General features: G+C 49.4%; 2 protein-coding genes across 13 annotated transcripts in view; both read left to right on the top strand.

Moving 5' to 3' along the window:
* The window catches only part of tenm4 (teneurin transmembrane protein 4), a 95,811-nt gene extending 93,597 nt beyond the window's left edge, over positions 1-2,214 (top strand). For 8 of the 12 annotated variants that reach the window (XM_053846880.1, XM_053846872.1, XM_053846863.1 and 5 more), the window contains one exon: positions 1-2,214. This exon is cut by the window's left edge and continues 513 nt beyond it. In XM_053846880.1, coding sequence (XP_053702855.1) covers positions 1-246 — 246 coding nt within the window. In that variant the 3' untranslated portion in view covers positions 247-2,214. The other 4 variants (XM_053846891.1, XM_053846854.1, XM_053846844.1 and 1 more) reach the window with 2 other exon arrangements.
* An 848-nt stretch (positions 2,215-3,062) lies between these two features.
* On the top strand, positions 3,063-19,923 carry LOC128751483 (NACHT, LRR and PYD domains-containing protein 3-like). The gene is made up of 11 exons (XM_053852529.1): positions 3,063-3,403; positions 3,660-3,819; positions 10,888-10,948; positions 11,048-11,234; positions 11,769-13,554; positions 13,642-13,815; positions 14,630-14,806; positions 16,383-16,559; positions 16,656-16,829; positions 17,155-17,206; positions 17,303-19,923. The coding sequence occupies exons 4-10, from the start codon at positions 11,198-11,200 to the stop codon at positions 17,189-17,191; spliced, it is 2,562 nt and encodes an 853-aa protein (XP_053708504.1). The 5' UTR covers positions 3,063-3,403; positions 3,660-3,819; positions 10,888-10,948; positions 11,048-11,197; the 3' UTR covers positions 17,192-17,206; positions 17,303-19,923.
* Positions 19,924-20,425: the final 502 nt, after the last annotated feature.

Raw genomic sequence — 20,425 nt, 5'->3', positions numbered from 1 at the left:
CGGGTTCTGGAGCTGGCCCGGCAGAGGGCCGTGGCCCAGGCCTGGGCCCGGGAGCGGCAGAGACTGAGGGACGGCGAGGAGGGATCTCGCCTTTGGACCGAGGGGGAGAAGCAGCAGCTGCTGGGCGCCGGCAGGGTCCAGGGCTACGACGGCTTCTACGCCGTGTCGGTGGAGCAGTACCCCGAGCTGGCAGACAGCGTCAACAACGTGCACTTCCTGAGGCAGAGCGAGATGGGCCGCAGGTGACATGGCGAGGTGGACCCCAGTGCCCCGGTGAGGAGTGACGGCGCCGCTGACTGACTGGGCTCCGCCCCTTTGTCCTGCCTTTCTCTGCGCCTCGGCCAAGGAGATTCTTCTCTTCTCGTCTCGTTTTGATACTTGAAACCCGGTGGACCGGATCCCCGGCCCCACCCACCGACTCTGCATGTCCACGGCCTCCTCCTGCCGCCGCGGGTCGGGGGGGCAGCGGCTGGCTTGCCGCCCAGCTCCCTGTATCAGTATAGCTAATGTGAACTTTGAGAAAAATGTGAAACGTGTCCCACTCATCCTCAGTCGTCGTACCTGAACTTGAAAACGTCTCCGCCCGGGCGTTGGTTAGCTTGCCGCGCGACGCCAGGTTTGCCACCTGGGAAGACCAAACCACTTCCGCTCTCGTTCGTTAGCTTTGGGTTTCTCCGCGTGTCAATCCCCTCACGCTCATGGAGTGTCACGTGGTCTGTTGGTGGGCCGGAGGCGAGACCAGACCGCGTCATCGCGGGTGCCGAGCGTCCAGGTGCTGGACGCGCTTCGCCTCCAGGTCAACTCCAGATGACACGCTCACTCTTTGCCTCCAGGTGGCGCCAAACAACCAGGAGGTGAGCGCAGACTCGCCCTGAGGCCAGGCAGGACTGCTCCCCACTGAGTCTAGGAAGCGTGGCTAGCTCAGTGGCGCCACCTGTCTCCGGGTCCCAGCATCACGAAAGCGTGTTTTTCTAAAGACCCAAGTGGCATTTGTGTTGCCGACACTGTGTTTCGGCGCTTCTCTCGGCTGTGTACATACGGAGACGGCGACGGCGCTGTACATAGAAACGCCAGTGTAGATACGTCCTAGCGCTGCATCGGTGACGCTGTGTAGTCTGAAGGTAGGAGGAAATAAAGGGACTATTTTGTGTCTGTTTTGTGTGTTTCTGTGTGGGGTCCTGGAGGGCTTCGCTCTCAGGCAGCAGGGGCGCCGCCTGGGGAGGCGTCACGGGATCCAGCTGGGCGCTGCTGCTGCATGTTGCTGGAGGTTTGGTGAGACCTTCTGAAGCCGCTGCCCCCGCGACCCGTCCATGGATGAGCAGATGAGGACGGGTGGTTGGATGGTGGAGGGATGGAGCCATGTGTGAAATAATGTTTCACTTTTCCTCATTGAGCTGATAGTTGAAACATTCCCCTCCGACTGTTGAAATCAAAGAGTGTTTTAATATTTCCTGTGACTTCTTCTTCTACTTCTTGACTCATGAGGAAAGACCTCCTCCTCTGAGTGCACCTTCAGCGTGTCACTTCCTGAGCCGACGGTCACGGTCCTCTGACGCCTCGACGGAGCCGTGCACACCAGGAGAGCTTACGCTGTGGAATGGAACCGGTGCACTTCCTGCTCTCACCTCCGGGGCCCGTGGGAGCCACCTGGGGGGAGAACTGACCCCGCAACTTCCAGCTGCCTGCCACACAGGCAGTGGGCTCAAATGTGCGAGGAGCGGTGGAGACACAGCGCCTCCTGGTGGCGGGGCCGGTGACTGGCGCCTCTCTCACCAGGGCATCGGTTGCCATGGAGACCGTGATGTGTATCGCAGCTCCATTCATGTCCACATCATGTTTGGACTGCCGCACCAGAACCCGAGGCCCAGGAGGAGCATCCGGTTCTGAAGGACCAACGAGAGCATCTGCATGCATCCACCACACTGCTGTCCACTCCTCTCTCTCCCTCCCTCCATCTCTCCCTCCATCTCTCTCCTCCTCTCTCTCCCTCTCTCTCTCCCTCCATCTCTCTCCTCCTCTCCCTCCCTCTATCTCTCCCTCTCTCCTCCTCCTCTCCTCTCCTCTCCTCTCCTCTCCTCCTCCTCTCCCTCCCTCCATCTCTCTCCTCTCTCTCCCTCCCTCCCTCCATCTCTCCCTCTCTCTCTCCTCCTCTCCCTTCCTCCATTTCTCCCTCTCTCCTCCTCCTCTCCCTCCCTCCCTCCCTCCCTCCATCTCTCTCTCCCTCTCTCCTCCCTCCCTCCATCTCTCTCTCTCCCTCCATCTCTCTCTCCCTCTCTCCTCCCTCCCTCCTCCTCTCCTCTCCCTCCATCTCTCCCTCTCTCCTCCTACTCTCTCTCCCTCCATCTCTCCCTCTCTCCTCCTCCCTCCCTCCCTCCATCTCTCCCTCTCTCTCTCTCCCTCCATCTCTCTCTCTCTCCCTCCATCTCTCTCCCTCCCTCCCTCCCTCTCTCCCTCATCTCTCTCTCCCTCCATCTCTCTCTCCCTCCATCTCTCTCTCCCTCCCTCTCTCCCTCTCTCCATCTCTCTCTCCCTCCCTCCCTCCCTCCATCTCCCTCTCCCTCCCTCTCTCTCTCTCTCTCTCTCTCTCTCCCTCCATCTCTCTCTCTCCTCCTCTTCTCTCTCCCTCCATCTCTCCTCCTCTTCCTCCTCCTCTCTCTCTCTCCTCCTCCAGATGCTATCATCACCGAGTGCCTCAATCTCTGCAGAACATCGACGTCCAGCCTGTGAAACACCAGGGATCATCCTCAGTCTCATCCGTCACCGCTGCAGACAGGATGCGCTCTCACCACAACACTGCGCTCAAGTGAGCTGCGACTACTCCAGTCTTTACGGTAGACCTCGTGCAGCAGGAAGTGTGGAGCAGGTCAGCAGGGGAGAGCGGAGTCAGACGCACAGGAGGAGGAGACGCCGCCGCCACCGTGCTTGTAAATACCCGCTGACCTTTGACCTCTGTGATGAGGAGACTTGTGCTCTTCATCAGCTTCAACAACCGTGACATGCTTCTGGAGGGGGGGGGGACCAACCCCCAGCTAGACCGAGAGAATGACTCTATGAAAGCGGGTTGGGCTGGAGCCAGAAGCATCTCTGGCGCTCCAAGACGGGTTTTCCCTGAAGCCACTTTGTTCTCCTGGTTGTCCCCAGGTGAACCTTCCTTCACATGATCCAGCTGTGAAAGCACCACTGCTGCTGCTGCTGAGCACGGAAAGAGAAAGACGGCGCCAGCAGTTGGCCAAGCCTCGCGCGGTGGGCGGTGGCCCGCCGGAGGCTGGACAGGAGCGGCCCTGGAGGACCCCTGAGTGCCACCTGCTGAGTCACGTGACGCCAGAGCCCGAGAGCCCGTGGCCATGTTCGAGGCCTTCAGCATCGAAATATGTTTGGAATTCAGCACTCTGGACATTTCCAGGTGGATTTTGTTTTCATGGAATAATAGAATTCGGTGATTTTTATGTCGAATGGTCGAATTTTACTCTTGTTTTATAACGACTAAAAGCGCACCAACTGAAACATTGATACACTCACGCAGTGGGCAGCGCTGTTTCCGGTGTGTGGCGGGGGGAGGGGGGTGAATGTGAAAGTGAAAGGAAGAGACGCGCTGAAACAGAGGGCGCGGTTCGGTTCCCGTCTGATCTGAAGGCTGCTTTTCACTCCGGTGTTTCCAGTCTCTCGAGCTCCGATCATCCAGGCGGTGGTGGAACACACACACACACACGGTGACTCACTGCTGTGGATCATCGAACACAATCTGAGGTCACAACTTTGGACCGGAACAACTGAGCTCCGACATGGACCCGAGACTGAGGAGGGGAGCCTCGCTCACAGGTCAGTGACTTGGTTTGACTTGAGCCTCATGAGTCTGACGTCACCTTTCACATCCAAGGATCCGAGTACAGACGCACTTGTTGACTAGATTGTTTCCCTGAGGAAGTTTGATCAGGAAACTGTGACGTGACCCGACGAATGGCGCCATCTTGTGGCCAAATCTCAAACGTGCGTCTCTCTAGATGTGAAAGAAAACAACATGAGCACAGACGTTAGACGTCAGTTAGAGATGGTTCAACAGTTCAATATTGGTTTGGCTTTGGTTCCTGAGCACAATAGATATCAGACTTTTGAAAGGCTGCTCCTCTGATTTGGTCCCACAGACATTAATTCATTAATGTCATGAATTCATCTCAGTTCATCTCAGTTGAATGGTATCAGAATATTTGCCAGAAGAAGCCACATGTTTCTGTGTGAATGAATGTGGTATGATGGAGCCACACAGACATTTAGACAACACCATATTGTTGATTCTGCCTCAGTTTGACAATAAACCACCATGGAGGCTCTGTTCAAGTCTCCATCTCACCCGAGTTCAACTGAAGCTCTGTTCAAGTCTTGATCTCAGCTGAGTTCAACTGAAGCTCTGTTCAAGTCTCGATCTCACCCGAGTTCAACTGAAGCTCTGTTCAAGTCTTGATCTCAGCTGAGTTCAACTGAAGCTCTGTTCAAGTCTCCATCTCACCCGAGTTCAACTGAAGCTCTGTTCAAGTCTCGATCTCACCCGAGTTCAACTGAAGCTCTGTTCAAGTCTCGATCTCACCCGAGTTCAACTGAAGCTCTGTTCAAGTCTCGATCTCAGCTGAGTTCAACTGAAGCTCTGTTCAAGTCTTGATCTCGCCCGAGTTCAACTGAAGCTCTGTTCAAGTCTCGATCTCACCCGAGTTCAACTGAAGCTCTGTTCAAGTCTCGATCTCACCCGAGTTCAACTGAAGCTCTGTTCAAGTCTTCATCTCACCCGAGTTCAACTGAAGCTCTGTTCAAGTCTCGATCTCACCCGAGTTCAACTGAAGCTCTGTTCAAGTCTCGATCTCACCCGAGTTCAACTGAAGCTCTGTTCAAGTCTCGATCTCACCCGAGTTCAACTGAAGCTCTGTTCAAGTCTCGATCTCACCCGAGTTCAACTGAAGCTCTGTTCAAGTCTTGATCTCAGCTGAGTTCAACTGAAGCTCTGTTCAAGTCTCGATCTCAGCTGAGTTCAACTGAAGCTCTGTTCAAGTCTTGATCTCACCCGAGTTCAACTGAAGCTCTGTTCAAGTCTTGATCTCAGCTGAGTTCAACTGAAGCTCTGTTCAAGTCTCGATCTCAGCTGAGTTCAACTGAAGCTCTGTTCAAGTCTTGATCTCACCCGAGTTCAACTGAAGCTCTGTTCAAGTCTCCATCTCACCCGAGTTCAACTGAAGCTCTGTTCAAGTCTCCATCTCACCCGAGTTCAACTGAAGCTCTGTTCAAGTCTCGATCTCGCCCGAGTTCAACTGAAGCTCTGTTCAAGTCTCGATCTCGCCCGAGTTCAACTGAAGCTCTGTTCAAGTCTCCATCTCACCCGAGTTCAACTGAAGCTCTGTTCAAGTCTCGATCTCACCCGAGTTCAACTGAAGCTCTGTTCAAGTCTTGATCTCACCCGAGTTCAACTGAAGCTCTGTTCAAGTCTTCATCTCACCCGAGTTCAACTGAAGCTCTGTTCAAGTCTCCATCTCACCCGAGTTCAACTGAAGCTCTGTTCAAGTCTCGATCTCGCCCGAGTTCAACTGAAGCTCTGTTCAAGTCTCGATCTCGCCCGAGTTCAACTGAAGCTCTGTTCAAGTCTCCATCTCACCCGAGTTCAACTGAAGCTCTGTTCAAGTCTCCATCTCACCCGAGTTCAACTGAAGCTCTGTTCAAGTCTTGATCTCACCCGAGTTCAACTGAAGCTCTGTTCAAGTCTTGAGAATATCTGGATCAGAATGTCCAGTCCATCCAGAGTGGTGGAAACCCTGGACATTGTGGAGTGAAAAACCTCCCTGAACCAAAGCCAACAGCTGCTTTGGTCCAGGGAGGATTCCTCCATGTTTGTTGTTGTTGTTCTCATCCTGGCTGCATCAGTGGAGCAGGAACTCCTGCACTGACAAAGGTTCCCTGTTAAATTAAATTAAATTGAAACTATTAAATGCAATTATAATATTGTAACGCATTTTTTGTTGTAACTAATGAATCATAATTAACTGGTTAAAGTCCCACCACTCGTCAATACACAACTGAGTCACTGGTTTCTTCATCAGTCTGAGACATGTTGAGGGTTGTTCCACTGGACGTCTGTTTTCCTTCACATCGTGAGCAGAAAACGACAAAATCTCCCACATCAAATATAAGACACAAACACATGTGAAGAGGCTGATGGAGCTTGTGTGAGTCACGTGATCATGACGCTGAAAGTCTGATCTAGTGACAGGTGGAACAGTGGTGAGGTCAGCAGAGACAGTTGGATCAGTGGACTCTGATGGAGAGGTCCGCTGCACTGGTCCATCATGAAGATCACAAGCTCAAGAAGCTGCCATTGGAGTCGAAGAGGTAGAGCTCGTCGTAGATGGGGGAGGAGACCTCGTACATGCTGAGGGGGTTCAGGTCTTCATGTTGTGTTCAAAGTGCAACCCTCAGAAGTGAGGAGGGTTCTGGGGAGAGAGAGAGAGAGGCCTGGGCTACTTTGCTCTGGTGCTGCCCCCGCGACCCGACCTCAGAGCAGCTGTGGAGAACAGAGGGATGGGATCACTTCCAGCAGGGAAGAGAAGATAGAAGAGAATCTCATGTCGTGTTTGTGTGAAGGTGACGCCTCTGCTGAGACTTGGGGCAGAGAGAAGGGAGACCCTCCCCCCTCTAAAGGAGCTGGGAGCAGAGCTCAGAGGTGAGATGAGGACTGTCCTCCAGGTCAGAGCTCCTGTCTCTCCTCCATCCTCATTCTCACTGCAACTGCTGTGTTGAAGGTCTGAGCTGCAGCCAGCAGCACCTGGACCTGGACCTGGACCTGGACCTGGGCCCAGCTGTGTGTCTCTGAAGAGTGATCGCTCCATGCCTAGATGGATTAACTTCAGAGGAGGAGCGGAGTCTTCAGGTCCAAGTGTGAGACTCTCAGCTCCACACGGACACAGTGACTCATGAAAACAGAGGTGTGTCTCCTCTCGACCAGGAAAGTGGCCACGCCCACACCTGCGCACGTGTCACATCACTTCTGTCCACTCTACAATGTAGTGACTCACCACACCAGCAGGGGCGACGCATATATATATATAGATATATATATCTATATATCTATATATAGATATATATGCTGCCATTTCAAGTTCTATCATTGTAATTGGTGATTCCAATTTTTGAGATAAGTTTGAATCGAGAGTAGGAATAATAAGTTGATCACAAAAAGCATCAAATTCAGTTATTGTCGGGTTGACCTCAGATGTGTAGAGAGATTTGTCAAATTCTTTGAAACTATTGTTAATTTCTGTGGTCTCCCAAGTTACCCCTGATTTTGTTTGAATTTGAGGAATTAATTGTGAAGATGTGACTATGGGCCAATAGTTTCCTCTGTTTGTCACCATGTTCATGAAACGTTGATCGAGACTGGAGCAATTGCTTTATAACGCGTCATCAGTGAGTCATACTCGGCTTGTAAGATCATTCTCCCGAAGTAATGAAGGAGAAATACCAGGGGTCCTGTTCAGTTGTAGACAGAGATCTATGCGATTTGATATCAATTCAACAAATTCTTTTTCTAGCAGCAGCTGAGGATTTAAACGCCAAGCGGTGCGTACTCTCAGCATTTTTTGAACATATATATTCATGGATAAACATGCATGATCTGATCGAACTATTGGTTCATATTTGCATTCTGACATTACATTTAAGAGACGCTTATGGACTAAGAAACAATCTATTCGGGTGTATGTATGATGGACAGGTGAAAACAAAGAAAACTGTCTTTTTAAAGGATTGAAAGTGCGCCAAGGATCTATCATTCCAAATTCTTCCATGAAACTGCTCATTATTTTGGCTGATTTAGAGATTGAAGGTGGAGTACTGGATGATCTATCCAGACGAGGATCGATCCAACAGTTAAAATCACCTCCTAAAATCTAATTGAATGAGTTAAGATCAGGCAATAGTGAAACAAAATGTCATCATCCCAGTTGGGTGCATAAACATTTGCCAAGATGAGTTGAATGTCATATATTTTCCCAATAGCCATTAAATATCTAGCAGAGGGATCTGTGATCGTTTTGGAATGAATGAAGTGAACAGACTTGTGCAGCATTATTGCTAGACCCCGAGCGCGACTTGAAAAGCCTCTCCTCGACTTGACCTTATCCAAGTCCCTCAGGTGGCTTTCTTGCAAATAGACAATATTGGCATTTACATGCTGTAAATAATGTCAAACTTTGCTACGTTTGATTGGGTTGTTTAAGCCCCTGCAATTCAAACTTGTCAACTTAATATCACAACCTGAGCTCATGGAATAACCACATTTGTAACAATGATATTCCTATTTTGCCCCAACGTTCAAAAACGAGCCAAGTCAAATGTACCCTTCCTAACCCCAACACAAGAGAACCAAACTCACACAACCAAACCCCTGCACCCCCCCCTCCCCTGGCAGAAGCATCCAAGATACGTGCCCACTGAACCCACCCAACAAAACCTCAACACACCTTCATCAGTGGATCCAAACCTACTTCTGCTCAACCCTGGGGATGAAATAAATGTCCACAATACCTCACAGAACCCTAACTGTACAGTGGACGCAAATATGATCTATTGAAACTGTGCCAAATGATAACAAAAGAAAACAAACAACGTCAAGTGTCGAATTCAATTATCAGGAACTTATTGTTCTAGCAATCTGTAGAAAAATAGCAATTGGAAACAGTTGCTAACGTGTAGTTGGAGAGCTGGGCGCTGGGGATTTGGTTCCAAGTTTGCTCTTGACGAAGTCCATTGCAAAGTTTGGGTTGTCCAACTTCTTCACCCGACCGTCAGGTCGGGTGATATGTAAATATGTAAACCGTATATCTGGATGTCTACGAAGTTCACGCTTCACAGGACTGAAAGCCGCACGCTGCTTGGCCACCGCCGACGTAAAGTCCGGGAAAATATGGATCCTCTTCTCTCTGAACATCAAAGGTGAAGCTTCACTCGCACTTTGTAGAATCAGATTCCTGTCTTGGAATCGGTTCATCCGAACAATAAGGAGGTTCGTCATGTTTCGGCTTGGCACGCAACGCGCGGTGAGCCCGGTCTGAAAGCGGCTCCGTCTCCAGCCCAAGCAACTCCTGTAGTAGACTGGCGATGAAATCAGTCGGGCGAGGTCCTTCTGTCCCTTCAGGCAATCCAAGGAGTCTGATATTGTTCCACCTGGAGCGCGCCTCCAAGTCCTCACATGTCTTTTTCAGTGATTCGACGTTGTCTGCCAATGAAGTCACCTTAGCCTGTCGCTCCGCCAGCTTGTTATCACGCTCATTAGCACACCTCTCCAGTTCGTCGACAGTGCTCTTTTGTGTCATGAGCTTCTCCTCAAAAGATTTCACAGCTGACTTGACTTCTCTCTTAACAGTCTCCGCAATGATGGTTTCAAATTTCGAAATAATTGTGAACTGTGAAAGAGAGAACAGTAAAGTGAGCAAGTTAGACTTCAATTCTCATGTGAGAAAGTGGACAAATCCACCAATATGTCCAGTACCTTTGTAGTTCACGGTAGACAGGCCCTTAATATGATTGTCCACCGTATAATGAGCCTCTTTGGAGGTGCAGAATGGACAAAGAAAAAGTCCTGGGCTGCTTGTTTCTTGTTTCTTGGGGATCAAATCCCATCTCCAGATGGTTATGTGTCTCTACATAGACAAAAAAAAATAAGCAGACAGAATCATCACATTGAAAACATTTTCATTTTTGTTACGACGTGCAATAAATATCGGACTTTTAATCATGAAAACATCATTTATTCTGACCAATACAGATCTTGTGTCGACATCATCATGACGTATTTCATCCCAATGTTATTCCACTCGACATCTAAAATGACGAGACCATATGCAATATAACACGTACGCCACGTATCAACAGGTTTGCCAGGCGAACTCATGAATGTCATGCCCGGTTAACATCACACTGGAGAATATTGATAGAGAGACGAATGACATGACAGATTTAACGTTGGGTCCCGAACTGTACGACCTGCTGCATCACAACGACATGTCATCTAAAATGACAAGGTCATATCCAAAGGTCTGCTTTCAAGAAGTCTCTCTCACCTCCAGTGTTGTGGAGCACTTGGCTGAAGTGTTGTGGCCTGTTTGAGATGCAGGCCTGATGGTTCATAGGCATGTGCTCACGTTGAAGACGGGCTGAACTCAACGTTGAGTGGCTTCAGTGGGCAGGACCCGTGAGCTCAATGTTCTCCAGGCTGCAGCCAGGCCTGTCACTGCCTGATGCGGTCCGCCGGACGTCCCGGGACTGAGCCGGATGTTAGAAACGTGCATGTGCAAGGTCTACGAATGGTGTTTGCTGGTTATATGGCGTAATAGTTGTCAAAATAGCCTCTGTTTAACAGTCAAATCTGGAGATTAGACATTTGACTCGCGTGCGTAAGTGCCTGATGTGGTCCGCTAGAAATGATGGTGCTGGAGCAGGAAGTCACCAACTCACCGGTTGACTGTTGAGCGCACAGCGGTGCACCTGCGACTGTGTGGATTGATTCTTTGTTGTTATTGAAATACTCAACATTTGTCATTGAGTCCGTTTCTGTCTGCTGTTGTCATGTTTGAATGCAGCGTTGTTGAACCTGCGCTGCTTCCGCCACAATAGATACGGAGTGTGTGGGAAACATCTCTCCTGGACTTAGTTTCATGCTGCTGTGAGAGGAGCAGGAGGGAGCCATGTGGAGCGGGGAGCGGCGCCTCAGTCCCTCTATGTTGTGGGATTAAAACACCCAACTGGAGTATCATATCAAACATAGCTTCTAGTTCAATTGTCTCCACACTGATGTCGAGAGCCTTCAACATGACCAGAGCTTACTGACTGTCTGACTTCATCTCTTCTCCACAGAGAGGACCATCAGAGCTCTGAGCTTCTCAGTGGTCAGCAACATCCGGACTCTGCACGGCAGGTATGAGCATGGACAAGTGAAGGTTCTCATCTGAGAGGTTCCTTCTGTTGGGTCTCAATTTCCATCATCTGACTTTCTTCTGTTCCGATTCTGTTCCAGCGGCTAGAGGAGAAGTTCCTCAGCTATGTGAGCAGAGTCTGGAGGCTCCTGAGTCCAGGTGAGCCAGAACCTCCAGAGACTGAGGAAGAGGAGCAGTGGAGGAGCATCAGGGAAGAATTCCTGAAGATCACAGTTCACCTGCTGAGGAACATGGAGGAGGAGGATCTGGCCCAGCGTCTGTGGAGCAGTAAGAACTTATTCAAACATCTCCAACATGATGAAGATGAAGGACACGTGTGCATCAGATCGATGAGTCCGTCTGAAGGAGAAGAACCAGCATCTGAAGCTGAAGATCTCCCTCCAGCTTCACCTTCTCGAATAACTTGTTGTTCTTTTCTTCATCGACAACAAACGCACATCTCACAACATGACACAGCGTGATACATGGAGCGACACATGACTGACACCAATTCAAGACAATGAAGCCGAGTCAAAGACAGACATGAACTGGGGTGGTTGATCCAGGTGATTCCACTGGTCCCTCCTCCTCAGGTGTCGCCAGCAGCTCGGCCACGCTGCACTCATCGCAGGCAGTAGCTCAGCTCTCCTCTTCCTCACTCCCCCAAAACTCCTGAGTGATGTGCACTGAGCTGTTCTTCAGATGAGTCATGCCAAATGTTCCTGAAATCCTTGACGGAGCCAAGAAATGCTGATTCTGCATGTGTCAGAGAGTCACTGGCAGCTTGACTCATCTGATCATGTGACTTCTCTCTTCATTCAGGAAGTCGTGCTGCTGACTGTGCAGGGCGACTGAAGAGGAGGCTGAAGGAGCAGTTCCACAGTGTGTCTGAGGGGGTCGCTAGAGCAGGAAACTCTGTCCCTCTGAATCAGATCTACACAGAGCTCTACATCACTGAGGGGGGCACAGAGCAGGTCAACCAGGAGCACGAGGTCCGACAGATCGAAGAAGCAACCAGGCAGCAGACCAGACCAGGAACTACCATCAGCCCAGAAGACCTCTTTAAAGCCTCAGCTGACACAGAGCGACCAATCAGGAGCCTGCTGACGAAGGGCGTGGCTGGCATTGGGAAGACCCTCCTGACACAGAAGCTGACTCTGGACTGGGCTGAAGACAAAGCCCACCACAACTTCCAGCTGGTGTTTCCTTTCACCTTCAGAGAGCTGAACCTGCTGAAAGAGAAGCAGTTGAGTTTAAAGGAACTTGTTCATCACTTCTTTCCTGAAGCCAAAGACTCAGGACTCAGCAGCTTTGAAGGAGTCCAGGTTCTGTTCATCTTGGACGGTCTGGACGAGTGTCGACTCCCTCAGGACTTCAACAGTCAGGTCCTGACAGCAGCTACAGAGTCCACCTCAGTAGACGTCCTGCTGACCAACCTCATCAGGGGGAACCTGCTTCCCTCAGCTCAGCTCTGGATCACCACACGACCTGCAGCAGCCAATCAGATCCCTCCTACGCGTGTGGACAGGGTGACAGAGGTCAGAGGCTTCACTGACCTCCAGAAGGAGGAGTACTTCAGGAAGAGGTTCAGAGATGAGGAGCAGAGCGCCATCATGTCTCACATCAGGAGCTCACGAAGCCTCTACATCATGTGTCACATCCCCATCTTCTGCTGGATCACTGCCACAGTTCTGGAGGACATGTTGAAGAGCAGAGAGACCAGAGAGCTGCCCAAGACCCTGACTGAGATGTACATCCACTTCCTGGTGGTTCAGGCCAAAGTCAAGAAGCTCAAGTACCATGGAGGAGCTGGGACCGACGAGGTTTGGACTCCTGAGAGCAGGAAGATGATGGAGTCTCTGGGAAAACTGGCTTTTGAGCAGCTGCAGAGAGGAAACTTGATCTTCTATGAATCAGACCTCACAGAGTGTGGCATCGACATCACAGCTGCTGCACTTTACTCAGGAGTCTTCACACAGATCTTCAGAGAGGAGAGAGGACTGTACCAGGACAAGGTCTTCTGCTTCGTCCACCTGAGTCTTCAGGAGTTTCTGGCTGCTCTTCATGTCCACCTGAAGTTCTTCAACTCTGGAGTCAATCTAGGTTCATTGCTAACATCAACACTATCAAGAATCTTCAGAAAGAACTTCCATCCAGAACACTTCTACCAGAAAGCAATAAATGAAGCTGTAGAAAGTCCAAATGGACATCTGGACTTGTTCCTGCGCTTCCTCCTGGGTCTTTCTCTGCAGACCAACCAGAGGCTCCTTACAGGTTTGTTGACCCAGACAGGAAGTGGCTCCCATCAGGACACAGCAGAGTTCATCAGGAAGAAGATCAGTGAGAAAGTGTCTCCAGAGAGAATCATCAATCTGTTCCACTGTCTGAGTGAACTGAAGGTCACTTCTCTGGTGGAGGAGGTGAATCAGCTGCTGAGATCAGGAGCTCTCTCCACAGCTCAGCTGTCTCCTGCTCAGTGGTCCAGCCTGGCCTTCATCTTACTGTCCTCAGAGGAAGATCTGGACGTGTTTGACCTGGAGAACTGCTCTGTTTTAGAGAAGGTTCTTGAGAGGCTGCTGCCGGGGCTCCAAGCCTCAAAAGAAGTTCAGTAAGTGGATTAAACACTGTAACCAGAAACATCTCTGATGGTGTGAACTGAACATGAATGTTTGATTTGTGTCTTCATTTTATTCAGACTGAGTTGGTGGAGCCTGTCAGTGAGAAGTGGTTCCCTTCTGTCCTCAGTCCTCAGCTCTCCGTCCTCTAGTCTGACACAACTGGACCTGAGCTACAACAAGCTGAAGGATGCAGGAGTGGAGCTGCTGTCTGCTGGACTGAAGAGTCCACACTGTCACCTGGAGACTCTCAGGTCAGACATGTTGATCAGTATTTATTGATCTGGAAACACATTCAGAGACACGTCAGTGATTCTTCTGATGTTACAGCTCCATTTCTAGATTTCACTTCATCTTTGGCTCAGAAATTCACTTCCTCTTTTTCTTCTCATTTTTTCCCTCAAACCAATGAGTTTCCTGATTTTTCAAAAGAAGTGATCCACTTTTCTCAAGTCTTTCTGAACCAACATGGACAGTTTAGTGTCTGTTTCTTGTCCATCATGTTGATTGATGTTTGTCATGTTGCTGAGAAAACACTGGGTTTTTTCTTCTTCTCCAGGTGTTTACTGCTTTACTACAGTCTGACTTTGTTTCTCTCAAGTCTCCATTTCTGCTTCACACTTTCCTCCAGTGGATTTATGGATTGATGTTGAAGATATTGAGGACAATGTTCATCAGCTCCAATAGAATCATCATCTCTGCAGCTCATGTTCATCATATTGGAGCAGAATCACACCTTTTTTCATCGGAGCTCCTTTCTCTGTTGGGTCCACTGAGTTTGACTTTGAAGTGTTTTGTCTTCATCTCCATGTTTCTGTTCTCTCGTTGCTCTTTTGACCAATAATAGAGCCAAAAACACTGGCCTCACAACAGTCGCAGTGTTTCAGACATGTTTGATCAGGTTGATCCTGACTGATATAAAAGTGCTTCAAATATTCCAACAATAATGTGATGATGATCTTCTGAATGGAAAGAGTTCAGTGGCTCCTCACATCAAGTCTTTAAAGTCTTGTCACAATAGAGGATTGAAAAAGTCTCACTTGTTGATGACACTCGTCTCTTTCACAGCCTGAGCAGCTGTGGACTGTCAGAGAGAAGTGGTTCCCTTCTGTCCTCAGTCCTCAGCTCTCCGTCCTCTAGTCTGACACAACTGGACCTGAGTGAGAACAGGGGCCTGAAGGATGCAGGAGTGGAGCTGCTGTCTGCTGGACTGAAGAGTCCACACTGTCACCTGGAGACTCTCAGGTCAGAACACATCAGCTCCTCATTCTTTGTCCTCATCTGTGGTGAGCATTGGAATGTACAGTTGCAAGCCTCACTGGATTCAAGCAGCTGGTCTCAGAGGAGAAACTCAGAGTCACTATTCTTTCAGAGAAAACCATGTTTTTGTGAACATCCATTCATATTTCTAATGAAATGTGACTTGTATGTGTGAACTTTGAATGACCCCAATGTGTCCCACATCCACAATGGACACAGTCACGTCACAGTCAGTATCAGGTGATTCTGGAGTTGTTGTCCTGCAGGAGCCAGGCACATGCGCTACATCACTGTTTGAAGGAGAAGGTGAAAGCCCTGGTTTTCCACTGATGGTGGTTTCACAGCTTTAACGCTTCCATGCAGTCCGATGGTTTTCACTGTGAAGCCTCCACTGCAGCTCTGTCGTGTCCTGGCTTCAACAAAGCATCAGGGTTCAGATCAGTGTGGTGTGTTGAAGCAAGTTTTCCAACCTTTGGCAGCTCTTCATGATGCCTGCTCTTTCATGTGTGCTGAAAAACACTCTTGTTTTCAGCCTCTAGTTAGTGAGTGACACGAGATATGAAAGGTGAATAAATGTTGTCAAACGTTACAGTTTATCCCTGTGAAACATCAATGAATATCAACAAAAAATATATTTTACAATTTTTTTTTAAACATTCAAAATAACTGTTGTGGTTCTGTGAAAAATACCTCCAAAATAGGGAGGCTCCGATCGATCGGTCACCAATCATGATCAGCCGATTTCAACGTGATCGGTGTTTGCTGATCACTACCTGTCACTGTCGATCACATGTGACAGTCGGCGCTCTGATGAAGCCCCGCTGGTTGAGACGCGTCCACTCCTCCCTCCTGGCTGCTCACTCAGCAGCAGCAGCACGTCTGCTGTGGAGCTTCTGTCATGTCAAGTTAGCATCCTGCAGCACATGCAGGGGACAACGCTGCGCAGGGAAGCGCCTTCAAATGAAGCAGGCCATGTAAAGCTCCAGCACTTGACGTCTGTCTTCTTGAAGTGGGATATTAAAACGTGTCTGAATGAAAATTTTTTCATGGCTCATGTTTTCACATCAGGTACACAGAAGGTCTCATCATTCCGATGACAAATTCATTGTCAATCGGTGTGTGTGGTATTGGTGATCGGCAGCCAAAACCCTGAGCTCAGCATCCCTCCTTCAAAATCAAGTGTCTTGTTTTTCTGTTGACATGTTTATGATGTCATGGTTTGGCAGCATTTCACCGTCATTTTTTACAGTGTAGGTTGAGGGTGCGAGGCTGGGGAAAGGGTTATGTCAATGAGACGACCCCACTAAGACAGCAGTGCACGTGTGTGTGTGTGTGTGTGTGTGTGTGTGTGTGTGTGTGTGTGTGTTGTCTGTGCTGCCTCTGTTAGAAAATCCTCATGAGAACAAAGTTTCCCAAAACACATGTATATTCCAACCACAATGTGATGATGATCTTCTGAATGGAAAGAGTTCAGTGGGTCCTCACATCAAGTCTTTAAAGTCTTGTCACAATAGAGGATTGAAAAAGTCTCACTTGTTGATGACACTCGTCTCTTTCACAGCCTGAGCAACTGTAAACTGTCAGAGAGAAGTGGTTCCCTTCTGTCCTCAGTCCTCAGCTCTCCGTCCTCTAGTCTGACACAACTGCACCTGAGCTACAACATGGACCTGAAGGATGCAGGAGTGGAGCTGCTGTCTGCTGGACTGAAGAGTCCACACTGTCACCTGGAGACTCTCAGGTCAGAACACATCATCTCCTCTCTTCAGTTCTGCTCCACAACTGGACGGTTCTTCTGCTCTCATGATTCTCTAAAACAGTTTCTCCTTCATTACAGTCTGGTACAGTGTAGGATCTCAGAGAGAGGCTGTGCTTCTCTGGCCTCAGCTCTGACCTCTAACCCCTCCCACCTGAGAGAGCTGGACCTGAGGAACAACCATCCAGGAGGAGCAGGACTGGAGCAGCTGTCTGCTGGACTGGAGAGTCCAGACTGGAGGCTGGAGACTCTCAGGTATGGACAGAGCAGCAGAAGTGACTGACTGAGCTCCACAGAGCTTCAGACTGAACATGTGATCCAGGAGCAGACAGATAGGATGTGGGTGTGTGACGCTGCTCAGACTCTTCATCTGAACTGAGCACATGACATGTTCTCCTGCTGGACACCAGTGGAAGCACCAAGGAGACAGTGGAGACTGAGCAGCTGTTTAGAGATCCATCTTTGTTGTCATCAACACAGTCATGAAAGAGCCGTCCACTGAGCAGCAGGAGATCATAGTCCTGAAACATCTGAAGTCACATGGAGCTGCTCTCATCCTTCTCTCTCTTTCTTCCTCCAGGCTGGAACACTGTGGACCACGGTGGTTAGAGATCTGACCTGAAGAAGTGTGAGTGAGTGTTTGATCCATGAGAACTGCTGGACTCACAAGTCTCTGACAGAGCAGCAGTGGTGATGAACTTTGACCTTCTTCTCTTTCTTTGGTCAAGACTGACTCCGAGTCTCAGCAGCCGCTGCCGTCATCATGGAGAGTTTCCAGCTCTTCTGAGGCAGAGTCTCAGTGGAGAGCAGCACAGAGAAAGAGTCCTCAACAGCAGTCAGAGAAGAAGCCTCCACCCTCACAGAAGCTCTTCATCTGTGGAGACGCTTCTGTCTTCAACACCCCAAACAGCTCAGATGTCCAGCTTTTGCTCTTGTTTTCCATGACTCCTTCATGCCACTTCCTCTCTGAAGCCTTCAGCCGTGTCCATGACTTGAACCCTGATATGAGCCCTTTGATGTGGACACTTGAGGAGCCTGTGTTTTGGACACGTGGACTTTGTTCATCACATGTCACTGGCTGAAATGATCTTCCTCTGAATGCAAACGGACAGATGCTCATGACTCAGTCGGAACAGGGCTGTTTGACTCACCATGTGATCTTCTTCTTCTCACCAAGGTAGTTCCAAACACAAGACCATGTACCTGAACAATGTCTTTTAGAAGTCAGCAGTGACTCAGTGAGAAGCTACGGAGAAATGGTGTGATGAGGTCACCAGCTGAGACCTCCAACCACGGCCTCCTGATCTGGTGTGGGAAGATCAACCTGCCATTTGATGTCTGCAGGTCTTTCAACAAGCTCTGTCACGGCTCACTTTGCCTCGTTTTGGACTCAACTCTTCCACAGTGAAAGAACCTGTTTTGGATTTGCTGCACTGCAGGTAGAGATGGAGGAACCTGCTTTAAAGTTGGAGGAATATACACCTCTAATGTATCATCCGTTTGCTCGCGAGAGTGTGGACCAGAAACCCAGCAGTTCAAATGAGAAAGAAAGTCTTCCCTGCCAGAGGAGTCTAGTGACCCTGCCAGAGCTCTGGCTCCACAGCCTCAGCTCCAGTGGTGGAGACTGAGACCAAGACTCATCATCTCTGGCTCTGACTCTTTCATGACACACTTCACTTCATCTTGGGCTGCAGTCTCCCCTCAGGGCTCCTGGGCTCTGGGGCTCCCCGTTGCCATGGCGCCACATCCCTGATCCGGTGTGGACTCCCTTTGGTTCGGAGCGACGTAGATGAATCCTCATTTCCTGGCCTTTCCTGGGTGAGGAGCTGTGAGCAGATGATGCGCTCCTCTCCTCTGATTGGCTGGCTCCATCACTCCTCCTCCTCCTCCTCACCCATCAGTGTCCCAGAGGTTCCTGAGCTTCCTCCATCCTTCACTTGCTCCCCACAAAGTCAGGCTCCAGTGTGGAGCGGCTCTGGTTCTTCAGCTCTTGGTCCTGGTCCTCTTCCATCCAGGCGTCTGTCCCACTCTGTCCTGATCACACACACCCTCCTCTCCTGCTGGAGCACAGTCAGGTGACCTCAGCCATGCTCTCTGCCACTGCTGTTGGACTCCGTCTCTCAGGAGACAAAGCATGGTGAAGCAGTTTATTCAGGAGCAGACGCCTGGATGAACATGATCATCAGTAACATACATATCAGGATTCCCACACTCTCCCCCTTTTGATCTCTTCTCAGAGAGATCAACAAAACATCCAAGGTATGATGCACATTTCCTCCCCAGAATCGAGCAGAAGTTAAAATGGTCTGAGCCGCCGCCGTGCTTGTAAATACCCGCTGACCTTTGACCTCCGTCATGAGGAGAGTTGTGCTCTTCATCAGCTTCAGTAACCGTGACATGCTTCTGAAACACTCTCTGTCTGTGCGACTCACTCTCTCACACACGCGCGCGAGCTCCAGGAAACTCTCCGTCCAGTCAACGTGGGGGGGGGTGTCACGTGACCAACCCCCAACTGGAGCGAGAGAATGACCTCATGAAAGCCAGACCCGCCTGTTGGACCAGAACCAGAACTATGGAAGTCTTTCTCTGGATATCAATTGAATTTTTTACAGCAGCGTAAACACAGTTTGAATTTTAAATGGCATCGAATTTCAAGCACTGCTATTGCTTCACCTGACATTCAGTATAAAATAGGGGATTCGATTAAAAAGGAGAATTGTGATGAATTCATCTCAATTAACCTCAGTTGAATGGTATCAGAATATTTGCCAGAAGAAGCCACATGTTTCTGTGTGAATGAATGTGGTATGATGGAGCCACACAGACATTTAGACAACAACATATTGTTGATTCTGCCTCAGTTTGACAATAAACCACCATGGAGGCTCTGTTCAAGTCTCGATCTCACCCGAGTTCAACTGAAGCTCTGTTCAAGTCTCGATCTCACCCGAGTTCAACTGAAGCTCTGTTCAAGTCTTGATCTCACCCGAGTTCAACTGAAGCTCTGTTCAAGTCTCGATCTCTCCCGAGTTCAACTGAAGCTCTGTTCAAGTCTTGATCTCACCCGAGTTCAACTGAAGCTCTGTTCAAGTCTTCATCTCACCCGAGTTCAACTGAAGCTCTGTTCAAGTCTCGATCTCTCCCGAGTTCAACTGAAGCTCTGTTCAAGTCTTGATCTCACCCGAGTTCAACTGAAGCTCTTTTCATGTCTTGGAAACATCTGGATCAGAATGTCCAGTCCATCCAGAGTGGTGGAAACCCTGGACATTGTGGAGTGAAAAACCTCCCTGAACCAAAGCCAACAGCTGCTTTGGTTCAGGGAGGATTCCTCCATGTTTGTTGTTGTTGTTCTCATCCTGGCTGCCAGGTGTCTGCTGCATCAGTGGCATCAGTGGAGCAGGAACTCCTGCACTCACAAAGGTTCCACTGCTGTCTGCAGAGAACACACTGTTCAGTTCAATTACAACGATTAAATGTGATCAAAATATTTTTTTTTTGAGTTTTTGTTGTCATTAATTAATCGTAATTAACTCGTTAAAGTCCCCCCACAAGTATAAAAATACAATTCTGTGAATAAAAATATGATTCAATAGAAATAAAAATCAGAACACCAAAATTCAGTATTTTAAAATTCAGTGCACAAACACCGACAGCGAGGGAAAAGCACTCGACCTATTCAGCCAATCAGGATGCTTCAACCTCAGCGGACGTCATGGTGCCAGCCTCCTTCGGTCTCGTGGACCTGACAAAACACCCAACACCTTTTGAGCCCAAAAGCGATGGCGCCCCTCCATGGCGGGATCTGGTCCGGCCGAGAGCCGCCTTCAGAGTCAGCGGGCCTTTATTCCAGA

The sequence above is a fragment of the Synchiropus splendidus genome, chromosome 1 (genome assembly GCF_027744825.2).
Source record: "Synchiropus splendidus isolate RoL2022-P1 chromosome 1, RoL_Sspl_1.0, whole genome shotgun sequence".
NCBI lineage: Eukaryota > Metazoa > Chordata > Actinopteri > Syngnathiformes > Callionymidae > Synchiropus > Synchiropus splendidus.
The sequence above is the reverse complement of the archived record's forward strand: the minus strand, read 5'-3'. Positions and strand labels throughout refer to the sequence as shown.